The 15000-nt window shown below is 41.0% G+C and overlaps 2 protein-coding genes and 1 pseudogene across 6 annotated transcripts; 2 read left to right on the forward strand and 1 right to left on the reverse strand.

Moving 5' to 3' along the window:
* Positions 1-1056: 1056 nt before the first annotated feature.
* On the forward strand, positions 1057-3370 carry LOC121309399 (annotated as a pseudogene).
* A 963-nt stretch (positions 3371-4333) lies between these two features.
* On the forward strand, positions 4334-9999 carry usf1 (upstream transcription factor 1). 4 transcript variants are annotated; one of them, XM_041242298.1, is made up of 11 exons: positions 4334-4391; positions 5542-5630; positions 5831-5880; positions 6202-6347; positions 7299-7409; positions 7534-7684; positions 8201-8288; positions 8696-8754; positions 9130-9224; positions 9539-9667; positions 9749-9999. In XM_041242298.1, exons 2-11 carry the CDS (start codon positions 5623-5625, stop codon positions 9836-9838), a joined length of 927 nt encoding a protein of 308 aa, XP_041098232.1. In that variant the 5' UTR covers positions 4334-4391; positions 5542-5622; the 3' UTR covers positions 9839-9999. The 4 variants fall into 4 exon arrangements, with proteins under 4 accessions (XP_041098232.1, XP_041098235.1, XP_041098234.1 ...); XM_041242301.1 differs by having other exon boundaries at positions 6202-6317; XM_041242300.1 differs by lacking the exon at positions 4334-4391 and adding an exon at positions 4441-4528.
* Positions 10000-10352: 353 nt separating this feature from the next.
* On the reverse strand, positions 10353-14521 carry LOC121309397 (zinc finger protein 239-like). Of its 2 annotated transcripts, none has more exons than XM_041242296.1 (2): positions 14345-14521; positions 10353-12208 (listed from the first exon to the last, which is right to left on the reverse strand). In XM_041242296.1, the coding sequence occupies exon 2, from the start codon at positions 12161-12163 to the stop codon at positions 11159-11161; it is 1005 nt and encodes a 334-aa protein (XP_041098230.1). In that variant the 5' UTR covers positions 12164-12208; positions 14345-14521; the 3' UTR covers positions 10353-11158. The 2 variants fall into 2 exon arrangements, with proteins under 2 accessions (XP_041098230.1, XP_041098231.1); XM_041242297.1 differs by lacking the exon at positions 14345-14521 and adding an exon at positions 12844-13227.
* Positions 14522-15000: the final 479 nt, after the last annotated feature.

Raw genomic sequence — 15000 nt, forward strand, 5'->3', positions numbered from 1 at the left:
TGGTCGCCCTATGGAGAGAGATAGACAGAGGATCCAGGCATTGTGGTGTCTGATTGGGCATACATCAGACTGACCAATCAGCAATTACATTTTCAGACCCGAGCTGAAATCTTATCCAATGAGAAGACACATGGGCAGAATGATCACAAGCCGCTTGCATCTGACTGGGAATCTGGAACAACCACAACCTGGTAGATTACTTTTAAAAATGGTTGTTTTGAATCACGTCTGTAAAGCATACGAGTTGTATAACTGACGACCTGACACCTCTGAAGGGACTATTTCTTATGCATAGCTGGACAATGCGAGTTTGGGTCAAGATGACAGCCCTGTATCTGTAGGGCTCGTTTCCAGCTTCTGAGCTCACGCATTGCAACACGTGAAATCTGCTTCTCGCTCCGGTCAGTAAATCGCACGTTTTAGTTTTTAGGCGTGGATGATGTACATACATTCTCGCTAGAGCTCGCCCGTTGCCTTTCCAATGCAATTTAGTTCATAACCTTGTTCAAGGCACTTAATTAAATTCAACTGTATTTCACTCTTGCAACGTTTCTAGCTAATGCACACACTGGGAGAATATGTGCAATGGTTTAGATTGGACTGTTTTGCTGCAGTTTGCATTTGATCCACAGAGTGGCCGAGTCCGTTTGCAACGCCACTAGTGTGTGTAATAGCATTTGTGTTAGGTAATGTCATAAAACGGCGACAGGGATGGAAAGAAGACTCCCATTGTACAGCAGTCTGATCCGTTCTTGGTTTTACTAGGTTTAATAAGACGCACCTAAGCGTGTTACTTAGACAATGGGGCTAATGAAGCGCGTATTAAAACCTGGGAATGAATTAAACTGCTGTGCAATAGGAGTCTTATTGCAATCCCTGGATTAGGATGCGAGCTCGGATGACCTCACCTCTTTATAGCATTTACTCTTGTATCCAAATATTTTTTAAGTTTAATTGCTCGTAGTCAAAATCGCTCGCAAACTTATTTACTGTATTTTTGTTATTTTCGCTCAATTTGAATTTGCTCTTATTTTCTACAGATTTGATTGGATTTTATAACTGCTCTTATCTGTAACGTGATATTTTGTAACAACTGTAAGTCACCCTGGATATTGGCGTTTAAATAATAATAATAATAATAATAATAATAATAATAATAATAATAATAATAATGTGAATTCCTTCCCCTTTCCTTAAAGACATTTCACAGCTGAACAGAGAGACAACCGATTTTAACAACTGGGCACACGATGCCTGGCATTTTAAGCTCTCTGTATGTAAAATAACCTTAAACTTAATTGCTTATTTAAATATTAGCACCTGTTACAAGCTAAAAGTAAAGAGTAACATACCGAGCTATAGTCTGAAGGCTGAATTGCTTTCATTCTGTGTTGTAAACTTTTCTTCACAATGCAGATACAGCTGAAGGCTGGAAGATGGAATGGACCCACTCTGAAGAGACTGGGCAAAGGAACTGCCGGGGGGAAGATCATCTCTACGGACTTCAATCTGTTCACATTGAAGAGGAGGTGTCTGACCTGGAGTCTGAGGGTGCAGACAGCGTGACAGGACTGGGCTCTGTCTGCATTAAAGAGGAGGTGTCTGACCTGGAGTCTGAGGGTGCAGACAGCGTGACAGGACTGGGCTCTGTCTGCATTAAAGAGGAGGTGTCTGACCTGGAGTCTGAGGGTGCAGGGAACGTCTCTGAACTGGGACTGGTCTGCATTGTAGAAGATTATCCCGAATGGGAGGCAGTCCACATCACAGGACAAACTCACTCCACTGCCAGCATGCTACGTAAGTATAAGTAGAAATGTAGTTGAATGAAGAAAAAGTCAAGAATCACATTTTTTACTTCTGACCGGAGGTCCACAGTTTTGTTCCAAAATGCACTTCTTGGGCCATTTCACCTCAGCAGTGTCTTCTGGACCAAATGGCTGAAAGCATGCCAATCAATATGGGAAGCAGCTGGTTGGGTAAAGGAACGGGAAAGAAGCCACTGAAGGGGTGGTGACAGTTTCACACTTCAGGGGAAATGATCAAGGAAGTGCAACACTGCCTGAAATCATGGCTAGCAACAGTTGCTTCACCTCCTACCAGATATCGCGTTTTAAATTTAAAATAGTACTTGTGTACGATAATGTGTTTCTTTCAAAACTAAACACTTGAGATTTGAATAGTGAATGCACAACAGGTACGTTTTTTGGAATTATTTTGATCAATCACTAGCGATTTGGTATTAAGGATTCCGCATACATTTTTATATCTAATGTACTTGACATTTATGCAGTAAAAAGAGGCAGCCTACAAAACGAACAGAGCAAACAAATGTGTCACCTTTACTTTTCTCTCTTTACAAAGCCTCCAAACTTCATTGAGAAGAAGAAACAGAGTCCTGTCCCTGCCCTCACTGTGAAATCTCCTTTACTGGAAAGCAGTACCTCGATAAGCATGTCAAAAACACACACCGCAAAGAGTACCTGCAGGTGCTGAGGACTCGTTCCATCAAAACCAGTGAAAAGCAAGCATTAAACTCGCAGAGTACCAAACCTGCAGGCTCTGTGTGCGTCATTGATTCAGAAAGCATGGGCAAGCCTCCGGCCTCACACCCCTGTACCGAATGTGGCAAAAGCTTCAGCCGTCTGAACAGCCTTAAAACACACCAGCGAACTCACACAGGGGAGACCCCGTTCCACTGTGCTGAATGCAGCAAGACCTTCAGCCACTTAGGAATCCTCACGAAGCACCAGCGAATTCACACGGGCGAGAAACCATATCGCTGCGCTGACTGCACAAAGAGTTTCAGGACCCTGGAAAACCTGAAGCAGCACCAGCGAGTTCACACAGGCGAAAGCCCGTATCACTGTACTGAGTGCAGGAAGAGCTTCACGCAGTCACAGCACCTTAAGACACCAGCTCATTCACAAGGGGGAGTACCCGTACTCCTGCACCGGCTGTGGGAAGAGGTTTAACCAGCTAGAGCACCTGAAAACACACCAGCGGGTTCACACTGGCGAGGCTCCCTATCTCTGCAGGCAGTGTGAGAAGTGCTTCAAGTTCTCTGGGGACCTGAAAAGACACCAGCGAAGCCACGCCGGAGAGAAATTCCACTGTGCTGACTGCCGGAAGAGTTTCACTCGGTTGGCAAACCTCAAAACACACCAGCAGCTTCATTTTGGGAGAACTGGTGCCGCCAAACAGAGCCAGTAAAGAAATGCGTTGGCTCTCAAACCAAATAAAATTGATCTCGTCAAACGCTAGCTTTCAAGACCTCAGATACATCTTCAGGGGTAAATTACAAAAGCAGATGCCTTTAACAATAACACCTACTTCTTTAGATTTCCACTGACGCCTGAAGGCTTTTGAGGTCTTGGAAGCTAACGCTGAATCTAATAAACAGTATAAACTCTTCAAATCTGTTGTCATCGTTACCTTGTTTAACAGCAATGCACTCTTTCATAGCATCACAGGGCGCTTCACAGTTCAAATCTAAAAGATGACGAGTGAGCCTGTGGGTATATCCATTCAAGCTGTGAAAACAGACAGGTCTTCAATCTTTACAGTATAAAACCTCAGAACCGATTTCTCTAATTAAATAGTTAGTGGCCAAGACACCTTGAATAGCTGTAACTAAATATTCTCAAGAAATAACTTAATATAGTCCTTACCATTTCACTGTTGAGGCAAAATAATGCCAATATTTCACCAGTTGTCTTGATTTCTCATTATCCACCTTGCTCAGTTCACTTACTCACGCTCTAAGTTCCCACGCTATGAGTCTGTCCGTTCTATCCACAAACCCAACCCACTTTGTGCTGTGTTGCTGAGTAAGGATTTTCAGATCGCTACGTTGTCTGTTAAATTTGAAATGTGTTTGCTCTACATACTAATAATTGATGTTTATGTTAGTGAACAGTTATCAACCAAACATGTTATTGACTGGTTAGATTGTGACTTTCACATTGAATTAAAAAAAGAAATACAATACAATATTCATTTCAAAACATAATGTCATAAACTTCAATGATTCAGAGGATCACAGAAAAAATATATTTGTCAAGATACACATCCACAGTGACTAGACATTAGAGAATGCTAGTGAAGTGACTAGATATACACAAGTTTATGGCATAAATTCGATCCCACTGTTTAATTGCACGTCTCCGTTCCCATGGCACCGCTGCACATTCTCTTACCTGTATGAGAAAGTGACTGATCCTACCCAAAAGAAAAATGGCGTACTCCTAGCTGAAGTCACTTTGATGTGCCCACAAGAAAGAGGGCGGAGTCTGAATCCGGGTCCTCGCTGCTTCGCTGGCGCCTGTGGGTAGGTTAGTGCTCATGCGCAGAAAGGCCATTTCCAATATAAACAAAAGGGAGGTTTTTTTAGGGTAAGTGACGGAAACGAAATATTTAAATCGTTGTCCTTTGTGTTACATTTTGGGTTTTGTTAGCTGTCAGGGGCGGTAAACGTCTGTTATAAAGATACACTTTTACCGGTTATCAACCTAAATACTGCAAATATAGGGTTAGCATTGCACTTAATAATAATAATACTGTCGTCCTTATCCTAAAACTGCATTTTCATATTATAACACTAAAGAGCTGTGGTTCATTTTTTTAAGCGAGTATCTGTCTGCGTTAAAGTCGGATTTACTGTAATACAGTAAGCGAATAGCGGAAATACATTCAGTCGTGAAGCGCTGCGCTTTGTTGGTAATGTGCAAGCCGCAGTTACTGCTGTCCGTGTCCTCCTCTGGTTTGTTTGCTAATTCTAACCAGCGAACTTGCTTGCAAACTGAGCCCGTAATTCCGGTCACGTTTTTAACTCTCCGGTAAACCACACATGAGTTTGCAATCGGTTAGTAAAGCGAGTGTGAATTGCGTGAGCGGCTTCATTAAATGCGTTTAATTGCGCTGGCGATTCTATCGGGAGAGCATCATGCTTGAAGTGGTGTGTGATAAACATTGCCAGGCAATCGTGCAATTGGGTCCTGGAGAATGCTGCACTCATCCGCATCTCGTTTAAAACTCCCGGTTAAGTTTCGATGTGTTTAATATGTTTTTCCTGCTTCACACAGTCCCGCGGCAATCAGACACACACAGAGCAAATCGGCGAGCTGTAGAGGTCTGATTGATGGAAACGATCTTCACAGGAAGGCATTCCCGCCCCCGGGCAGGTGTGCGCTTTTAATAACTAGTTAGCAAAACACTTCACATTTTTAGCGACAGTTCACGCAGTCCGCACTTGCTTTACAATATATTTCAATAAAGTCAATTAATTTGCGGTTAGAGAGGTGAGTTGAAAAAGCTGACAGGTCTTACCCCATGCAAAAAAAAAAAAAAAAAAAAAAAAAACCCTGTTGTTTGTAAAACTGACACTAGTTATTATCTGCATGCCATTTACATTGGTTAAATGACATCATTAAGGACCACACTGTTCTGTATACTCATGGATACCGCACACACACACACCACTTGTATGCAGTATCCATCATCTGCATTGGTTATAGCTTTAAATAGGGGTGTTTCTATTAACAGGTGCCAGTCGTTGTCTCAAGAGCTTGGCTGAGATATCGAACCAGAGAGGCAGTACCGCATCATTTAACACTGTCTGTTGAAATGAAGGGGTGAGCAAACCTTACAGCAGAGTTCCCAATCCCGGTCCTGGGGACCCACCGTGTCTCCTGGTTTTCATTCCAACTGAGTTCTCAATTACTTCATTGAACTGTTAGCTTAATTAGACCTTTTTAAAATTGTTTTCAGCTTTTGAACAGTTGGAGATTTCAAGTTAAGATGCATTTGTAAATGTAATAGTTTTCTTTTTTAGGCAACAGAAAAGCCCGGATTCCGATGGGAACATCCCTGTTATTGAGGAAGGTGAGAAATGTTGTTAGATGAGACCATGCTCATTTTATATCAGTCTGCACAAATTGAGGTCATTTGCCTTTCAAATAGACAGAGGCTGTTCTGTGGTGGAAGAATTTGTATTCATGCACAAAAATACTTTTTTTCCCAATTGTCTTATTTTAGCTACAGACTTAATATTCTATTTATGAAAATGTGTCTAGTCACAATGTGCTCACCTGTATTGCTGTCAAGCGACTTTTCAGTTTCCAAACATTAGTCAAAATGTTTATTTGCTATTGGCTTCACACATGATACGTCGTTGTATTCAGTGTGCTTTATGTTTTTACTCAGGGGCTGTGGCCACAGCAGAAGACCCATCAGCCATCGCCACTATCCAATCAGCAGCCACCTTCTCCTCGGAGCAGCCAATCAAATACCTTTTCAAGACCGAGGGTTCCGGGGGGCAGGTAGGGGAGCTGTACCCTCCCACAGGGCAGGTAGGAGGGCAGAGCAATGTAGAGGGCAGAGTCGCTATGCCGCTGTTTGGGACTGCTACGCAGCAGTGCACAATGCAGAGCTAAGTCTTTATTACCCTGGCGGTATAGTGGAGGCACACGTCAGTAGGTCTCATTGTAGATGCATTGCTGGTCAGCCAGTTCAATGTTCATATGGACGTGCACTGTGCAATTGGGTCTAGGGTGATTATTTCATGTATCTATACCCTGCTGGGATAAGCCACAGTTCTTTACAGCATTTTACAGAACCAGGAAATTCCCCTGGATAAACAACATTTAAGTGTTATTTTGGGAGGGTCACGGATACAATCCAGGGTGATTCTTTAGTGCTGCAAAGTGCTCAAAAATATATAGCTGTGGCTTGTCCCTGTGGGGTTTAGCTTTATCAAACCAACCCCCGGGGCATGAGTTCCTTATTTATGAGTTCTGGCACATGAGTACAGACATACTGTGAACCAATCGTTTTCACATCTGCAAGAATATACAAATTACATATTTTGTACAAGATGGCGAGTTCTGAAACTTTATTCGTTCTTTTTTTCAAACAGTCATATTTTGACGCAGTGCATATTTTATAATTCAGGATATTCTTAATGCTGTTGTGTGTTGATTTGCTTTTGAATTTCATTTATATCATATTGACCAAGAGATTTTGCTGGAGGTGCTAAACTACGTTGTGCAGAAGTGTCACAAATGTGGGAAGTAAACAAAACTCAAAATTTTGCCACTGCAATAAAAAGTCAAGGTTCACAACCCCAGGTTGTAATTAATGGATGTGTTATTGCAATGTAGCCCTTAAGCAGTTCATCCAGTGCCCTCCAAGACTGTTTTACCGTGATGAAATTGATAATCATGATAAACCTTGAGCCACTTTTCTTAAAATGCCCTAACTGATGTATACTGGACTCAAGTCATTCTGCCTTTCATATTCAGGTCACCTATCGAGTAATTCAAGTCTCGGACGGACAGATAGAGGGACAGACAGACGGAACCACAGCTGTCAGTGTTGTGACCGGGTTCCCGACAGCACAGCCAGTTACCCAGGTAACAAACCCCGCCCCCTACCTGCTGCTTTGAGCGAATGATGTTTGATTCACTGTGACGCCCGTCTTGAGTGGCACGTGTGCGTAACACACCGATAAGTCCTCGCTCTTATTTCCTCGTGCAGGCTGTATTTTCCCAGTCAGAGGGTCTTGAAGGAGACGGCAATGAGACTCATTACACCTACTACCCGGCGACAATCACAGACGGCACACCTGGCACCATGGTAACCAGCGTACAGGCGCCTGATTCATTGCTCGGTCAGAACACTCCCACAGGTGAGCTGGTGTGTCTTGTAGAGAGATCTTCTAATTTCAGGTAAGCGGTAAAAAACAGTAGTTTCTTGTGCCACTTAAAAAAATTCTAATTAAACTGAAACACCTTGAAAAAAGTTGTTAATCCTAAAAAGAGAACTTGATTTTAAGTTACAAAGTGGATGGTACAGCAATGCAGTAACACCTATATATTTATACACCCGTATCCAAAGTGTCAGGAAATACAAGTTAACACATTGTGTGTAGGGTGTCTCTACTAAGATGCCATCTTGTGCAGTTTGAACGAGAGGATCTTGTAATAGTGTACATGGGTAAAAAACGAAGATTTAAATCAGGAATTTTGACCAACCTATTACATCGATTGGCCAATTTCTGATATGTGGCATGTTAGATTATTTTGTTTTTTAATTGCATTTCTGACGCAGTGGACTGAGAGAGAGAGAGAGAGAGAGAGAGAGAGAGAGAGAGAGAGAGAGAGAGAGAAGGTGAAACGAGTGATCCTTTATTTCTGTCTCTCAGGGCAGCTGTATGTGATGATGTCGCCACAGGAAGTCCTGACAGGAGGAAACCAGCGCTCAATCGCTCCCAGAACTCAGCCATTCAACACGTAATACACCTTGTGAAGTCTCATTTTTAAATGGTCATTTAAACGCCACACAATACTGGGCTGGAGCCGAACTCAGAGGCAACAGTTCTGCTCCTATAGTGAGATTTATTTGTCAGTATCTAAAGCCTTTGGTCTTGCTTGGAGATTTTGTAAGGCAGATGTGACACATATGTATTAATATTAATAATGGTTAATATCTGAAGCTATTTAGATTCGAAATTCAATTAGTTTTCTTAACAATCTTTACAACTCTAATGTTAACTCTTCTAATTTTATTTTTATCTAGTCTAATCGTACAATTTGACATATGTATTTTGATGTTGTTTTTATGGTTAGATGTGGAGCAAGAATTGACCATCTTTGATCTAGATACAATTAGAAGACCTTTTTATTTTGTGTTCTTTCAGTAAGTCAGAAGCACCGAGGACTACTAGAGATGACAAGAGGAGAGCCCAGCATAACGAAGGTGACAGACATTCTGGGATTACAACAGAACGATAGATGGAGACAGCAGGGGCTATCAATGAATGCATTGAAGATTTCAGTACAGTTCGATTTGCTGTGTTCTGTCGGGGGGTGGGGGGGGTATATCCACAATTCCAAAATCTAAAAAAACTATAGAAACGAAGACTAGCACAGATTAATGTCTTTTCAGTAATCCGTGGTTGAAACATTTGTCTAGAAGACTTTAAGAAAATGTCTTAGTTTTCCAAGTTAGGGAAATGTCTATTTTAAAAAGTTTAAAAGAAACAAAGTTGGTTTAATACACAGAGACCAGCATCTAGCGCTTGGCCTGAAAATGACGAGTCATTGTACAGGGTGTGTTCTTTTGCTTTCCCAGTTGAGCGCAGACGTAGAGACAAAATTAATAACTGGATCGTTCAACTCTCAAAAACCATCCCAGATTGCACCATTGATGCAACCAAGACTGGACAGGTAAAGAAAGTTGGGTTTGATATTGACAACCGTAATCCCCAAAACCTGTATAATAAAGAGCTTGTTTTCGAAATGATCACAATTGAAGCAAGGTGACCTACCTGTAATTGTGCATGGACAATGACGGTCAAGACTCTTCTGATGAACTACCTGTCTGATTTTGAAAAAGACTTTGTCGAAACACATGTCATTGAATTTGGATTTCTTTCAGTTTCTCTAAGTTGATCACAATTGAGTGGGTAACAGTTGTGGACGGTGCATGTGTTTCTCTGTGTTTTGTGGGTGCAGAAATGCTCTTTTTACGATGGTTTCAGAGTAAAGGCGGCATCTTGTCGAAAGCCTGTGATTACATTCAGGAAATGCGTCAGAGCAACCTCAGGCTGGGGGAGGAGCTGAACTCGCTGGACAGGCTGCGATTGGATAACCAGTTACTACGGCAGCAGGTACTGACAGTACCCTTCTGTACATCACAATCACAGAGATTTGTGTTTGCGCTGTTTCAGTTTCTTTCTCTTTTCATCCAGGTGGAAGAGTGGAAAACAAAGAACCAGATCTTGAGAAACCAGCTCAGGCAGCATGGCATTGTGGGAGCTGCAACCCCTGACCCCCAGTGAGGCAGAAAAGAAACCATTCTCTCTGGAATGCAAGGAGTTTGCGTGGCTTAACGCTGGTCCCTCAGTTGTACAGTTTCATGAACCCACCATAAATCCCCACTAAGCTTAAGAAGTTCTAACTGTAACAGCACCTTGGCTTTAAAAACCCTACAACCACACAGTACCAACAGAAAAATGAATTGGATTTACCCCCTTTACCTGGCGGTGCTGCCGCAGAAAGGCTTGCAATTCAATCAGCATCCATCGTCACAGATGATTAAAACTTAATAACTTGTTTTCCTTCATTTAAGAAGAAAGAGGGGATGAATTAGTGGTTCAATAATTGTTTATCACAATCCAGCTGTTAAAGGTGCATGATGTGCATGATGATTTTCAGTTGGGTACCAGTTTACTTTGTAATCATGAAAGGTCTAACAGGGTGACTTTCAACCAGTACTGTTAAGGATCTTGAATCTTCCCATTAGGATTACGTTTTTCAGTGCTTTTACAGTAAAACTCGCCTTTTTTTGTTGGATGGATGGGTGGGAGGGGGAGGTCTGCATGAAATCCCTTTATATCCATGTGGTATTTTGTCTTGTACTCACACCTGGCTTCAATAAAACTCACCTTTTTTTGTATAAGTCTGTCTTCTTAAAAACAACAGACTAAACTGAAAGAGTGTATTGTATTAGCCTTTCCTGAGAGCTGGGTCTTTTTGAGTTTGTTGGACTTCAGTAGCAGACTGCTAAACGTTAGAACACAATTAAAAATAAGATGCTAAATATTAAACAGACCTGGAGACACGCTCAGTAATATATGTATACGAGACCCTTACTCACTGCCTGACAACAATGTGCCCCTCCTTCACTTTTATACCATTATACTACATGATCATTATATTCAATAGTGGCCCCCACTCAAGCAGAGACTGATGCAATGTGCAGTGGTTCTGTGATGTTGATTACAAGTCACTGGAGGGCAGAGTTAACTCAGATGGTATCACTCTGCTGGTATGACGACACACAAAATCAAACTATATATTTAATAATAAACAGGAATGTGAAGATCCTCCCCAGTGGAACCAGTAAAGGAGTGATCATTAACAGTAATGCAGCTTACACTTCGTATTCGGGACCTCGAGTTATTTGTGTTTCGCTGATTCAAAAGATACTGAAAGTCTGAACACTATCTGCAACTTCTAAAGTAGTTTGAAAAGCACCTGGATTTAAATAATGTATAAATCTGTAATTCTAAAACAAAGTGCTCATACCATTTTGCCCATTAACATCTTAATCATACAACAATATATTAATCACATAAAAAAATGAATTGATGAAATAATTATAGTTTTAACCCTTCTTTACAGGCATGTGCTTTTAACTGATAAGAGTAAGTAAAACTCTTCCCACACAAGGCACAGTGATAAGGGGTGGCTCCTGTATGAGTTCTCATGTGGATTGTAAGTTTGGACGATTCTTTAAAACTCTTCTGGCATTCAGTACAGGGATAGGGTCTCTCTCCTGTATGAATCCGCAGGTGGATTTTCAGCTTCCCTAGTTCTGTAAAGCCTTTATCACACTCTGTGCAGCGATACAGCTTCTCTCCTGTATGAATTTGCTGGTGTTTTTTAAGGTTCCCCCTCTGCGTGAAGCTTTTATTGCAAATGTTACAAGGGTGCGGCGCCAGGCCCGAGTGTATGCGTTGGTGGGTTCTCAAGTTCCCCGTGTTTTTGAAAGATTTCCCACATTCAGGGCAGGGAAAGGGGGCTTCTCCCGTGTGAATCCGCAGATGGACCTTCAGCTTGCCCGAATCCGTAAACCTTTTGTCGCATTGAGCGCAGTGATACGGTCTCTCTCCTGTGTGAATTCGGAGGTGCAGTTTGAGGGATCCGGACTCTTTAAAGCCCTTTCCACACTCGTTGCAGTAACGCAGAGCCCTTTCCTTGTGTATGCGCTGGTGCTTTTTCAGTTTGATTGGGGTTTCAAAGCTTTTCCCGCAGTCTGAGCACAGAAAGAGGGTCCCTGCTTCCAGGTGGACCTTCACGTGCCTCCTGAACTCTCCAGATTGTTTAAAGCTCCGGCCGCAGTCCGAACAAACATATATTGTGGCGCCCGTGTGAACCTTTTGATGTCGCCTAAGGCTGCTCCTGGCTGTAAAACTCTTCTCACATTCAGTGCAGCGGTGTGAGCTCTGGAGAATGACTGTCAGTTCAGTTAACTCCTCATCTTTGTTCTGGACAGATTCAAGTTCGACCTCATCGCCTTCCCTAGCGACTGATTCCACTTCACAGATGTCTCGGGCAGGTTCGAGTTCCGATATCTCCTCTTCCAAAGGAACAGCTTCCATCTTCCAAATGTCTGATTTGCTTTAATTAGGTGTTTTTCATCTCTCCTTTAAAAAAAATAAAAATAAAGCCATGTAAGATCCAGTCAAACCAAATGATCTCGCTATACCAGTCAAAGTGTGCAGTTTGAAAACCAATTCTAAAGCTCCTGCCGTTAGAAACTAGTGATAATGAGATTCGTACATAAACTCTGTAAGCACTTTGACAGTAAAGCCTGTGGGTTCTATTGTAGGCAGTTAATATATTCTTAACAGCAGTAAATTAAAAGGACCTCCAAAAAAAGCTGTGTCCTGTTATAACGTACAAACCTGTTTTTAATATCGCTCTCTGAAAACGATGGGGGATTTACACGTTACAGCAAGCCGAAAATAGACCACATTCCAGACTCTTCAAAGTTCATGAATCGTGTTTGTTCAACATGAGCAAATGACTCAATACTGGGAATCTCTTCTTAGAAGGATGGTATTTATTAAGCATGCAACCAAAATAAGTTTGAAAATCACACAAAACAGTTACACAATTAGTCACATTAAAAGCATTACAATGAGAACTACGGTTTAAAACAACAATTTACCAAAGAAATACTAATACATACTGACACAAGGGGTCACACGATACCTGAATAGATATTTAAGAGTATTGTTACTTAGCCTGAAAAGTAGTCCCTTTCAGCGTCTGTTACCTTGCGTTTCTCAGAGTGTCAGGGCTCCCAACCTTGATGGATAAATAGTGAGAGCTGAGGGCTCCAGGTGCAGTCTTGTAGTTTCTTAGAGTCTGAGCGGATAGCAGAGGGGGCTATCGCAGGTCTGGGGTTGCAAGGAGCTGGGGCTAAAGCAGGGGTTTTATACTTTTCAAACAAAGAGACTATTTGAATTTCCCGCTGCATGCTCCGATTGGCTATTTTGTAGCACATGGGCTTGCAATGTTGATTGCTCACCCCTTCCTCTGTCTGATTATCCTAACCTGGAGAGGGGAAACTTTAAGACGTGCACAACTTTTGCTAAATAATTCAGATTTTACTCTGAATTCCCCTGATTTTTACCATAAGAAATTACATTTCTTTGGACACCAAACATGTCTGGTTGGGACTTTGGTTAGACATTGCAAACAGTTTAATTCTCTTAGGGGTTTATTACCTGGGTTATTCTATACTTGTTAGGCAATTTAAGAATAAAAACGCTTGCATCTTGTACTCATAGTGGTCTTAAATCGTTTGAGCTATTTTTCTCTCTTTTTCAGACTCCTATGCTAAAACACCTCTCTCACTACACGGGTTAATTAAATCACAGAGACGGGTTTGAATAGCCTTTTGTTTCCTGAGTGCCTGGTGCATTAAAGGTGTGAGGTTGATCGTTCTCTAGGCAAAGCTGGAAAATTTGATTCCTGATAATATAATATCATAAGAACATAACATAAGTCCATGACATTTGCAATATATTTGTGATGACAATGTCTATAGAACCTACAAGCCTAATATAATACGGACAGAAAGCGGCATCGTTTTCAAATGCATTTTGGGAACTGTCCCAATTCAAGCTGAGCAACCAACTACTGTATACCGAGCTACAATTAATGCATTTAATAAGCAAATCTGTATTTTGGATTAAAATTCCTTAATATGCATCAGTGTTTTTGGTTTTTTTTTTTTCAGTTTCATTAATTCAGTTCAGTTTTTATGTTAAGAGATTCATGATGAGGTTATTTGTTTTCTGTTTAGTTTTGGTTGTTAATGACTTAGTTTTAGTTTCAGTTAACTAAATTCAGAAAGATATCTGGCAGTTTTAGAATTAAAAACAGTACCTTTTACTTTAAAGATGTGTTTTAAGTTCACGCCGAGTTGCTGCGCACAGAAAATAAACGAGTTAATCACTTCAGATTCCAGTTTGGTTGTTTGACAGCGCGGACACATTCAAACGCGTGCTTTGGGTAAGAGTGTAGCGGAGCAGGGAAAGCGTTGCAGCTCGGCTGTGCTATTTCTGTAGCATTTTGCAGGAAACGATATTTACACAACTCAGAAAATTCCTTTTTCATGTCTGTTTTTTTCGTTTCAGTTTTAAAACATTTCCCAGTTTCTACTACTATTTCGTTAAGGAAAATGTTTATTGTAAAAAATGTGTATTTAAAAAAACCCAATGATATGCATTATATTTGATATGTTGAAAAAAAAACACATAGTTTCTTACCCTCGCTTTGGCATGCAGCTTAGCTATGGTCTTTTCTCTTACTCTACGTTTAACAAACTGTACAACCTCTAAAGGTGACGGAAACGAGTAAATGAGCGCTAATTCCGATTCTGAGCATGACTGCGCCTTGTATAAAAACCGCTGAGTCTTGCTCTTCCTCGTACAAAATGGAGCATGGATCGCCGCACTACAATTGCCACCACGCATAGCGTGAAAAAATACGTCACTTCACACACACCCCCCCAGTGGAAAACTTATTTTTAAAAATGTGATTCGACACAACGTCTCACATGCATCTGTATAGGAATGGTAGCTAGAGATACAGGCCAGCATATGAAAAGAAAGCACAGCTCACAGATATATAGTTTTGCTACCCTAAACCGAAACTAGAAAAACTATGCAATTATTATTAATATTATTATTATTATTATTATTATTATTATTATTATTATTATGTTTAAAGGGACATTGATTTAAAGGGAGACATTCTCTTTTTTGCAAAAAATAATTTCCTTATTTAGGACAAATAGTCTCTCTCTCTCTCTTCTCTCTCTTCTCTCTCTATATATAGATATATATATATATATATATAATAATATAGATATATATATATATATATATGCATGCATGCATGTATAACGGCAGTACACTGTTAT

Source organism: Polyodon spathula, unplaced genomic scaffold (genome assembly GCF_017654505.1).
Source record: "Polyodon spathula isolate WHYD16114869_AA unplaced genomic scaffold, ASM1765450v1 scaffolds_1265, whole genome shotgun sequence".
In the NCBI taxonomy this organism is placed as follows: Eukaryota; Metazoa; Chordata; class Actinopteri; order Acipenseriformes; family Polyodontidae; genus Polyodon; species Polyodon spathula.

Coding starts and splice junctions, on each gene's coding strand:
- usf1 (XM_041242298.1), top strand. Junction 5,881..6,201: donor CATCCCTGTTATTGAGGAAG/GTGAGAAATGTT, acceptor GTTTTTACTCAG/GGGCTGTGGCCACAGCAGAA. Junction 8,755..9,129: donor GAGAGCCCAGCATAACGAAG/GTGACAGACATT, acceptor TTGCTTTCCCAG/TTGAGCGCAGACGTAGAGAC.
- LOC121309397 (XM_041242296.1), bottom strand. CDS start 12,163: ATGGAAGCTGTTCCTTTGGAAGAGGAGATATCGGAACTCGAACCTGCC.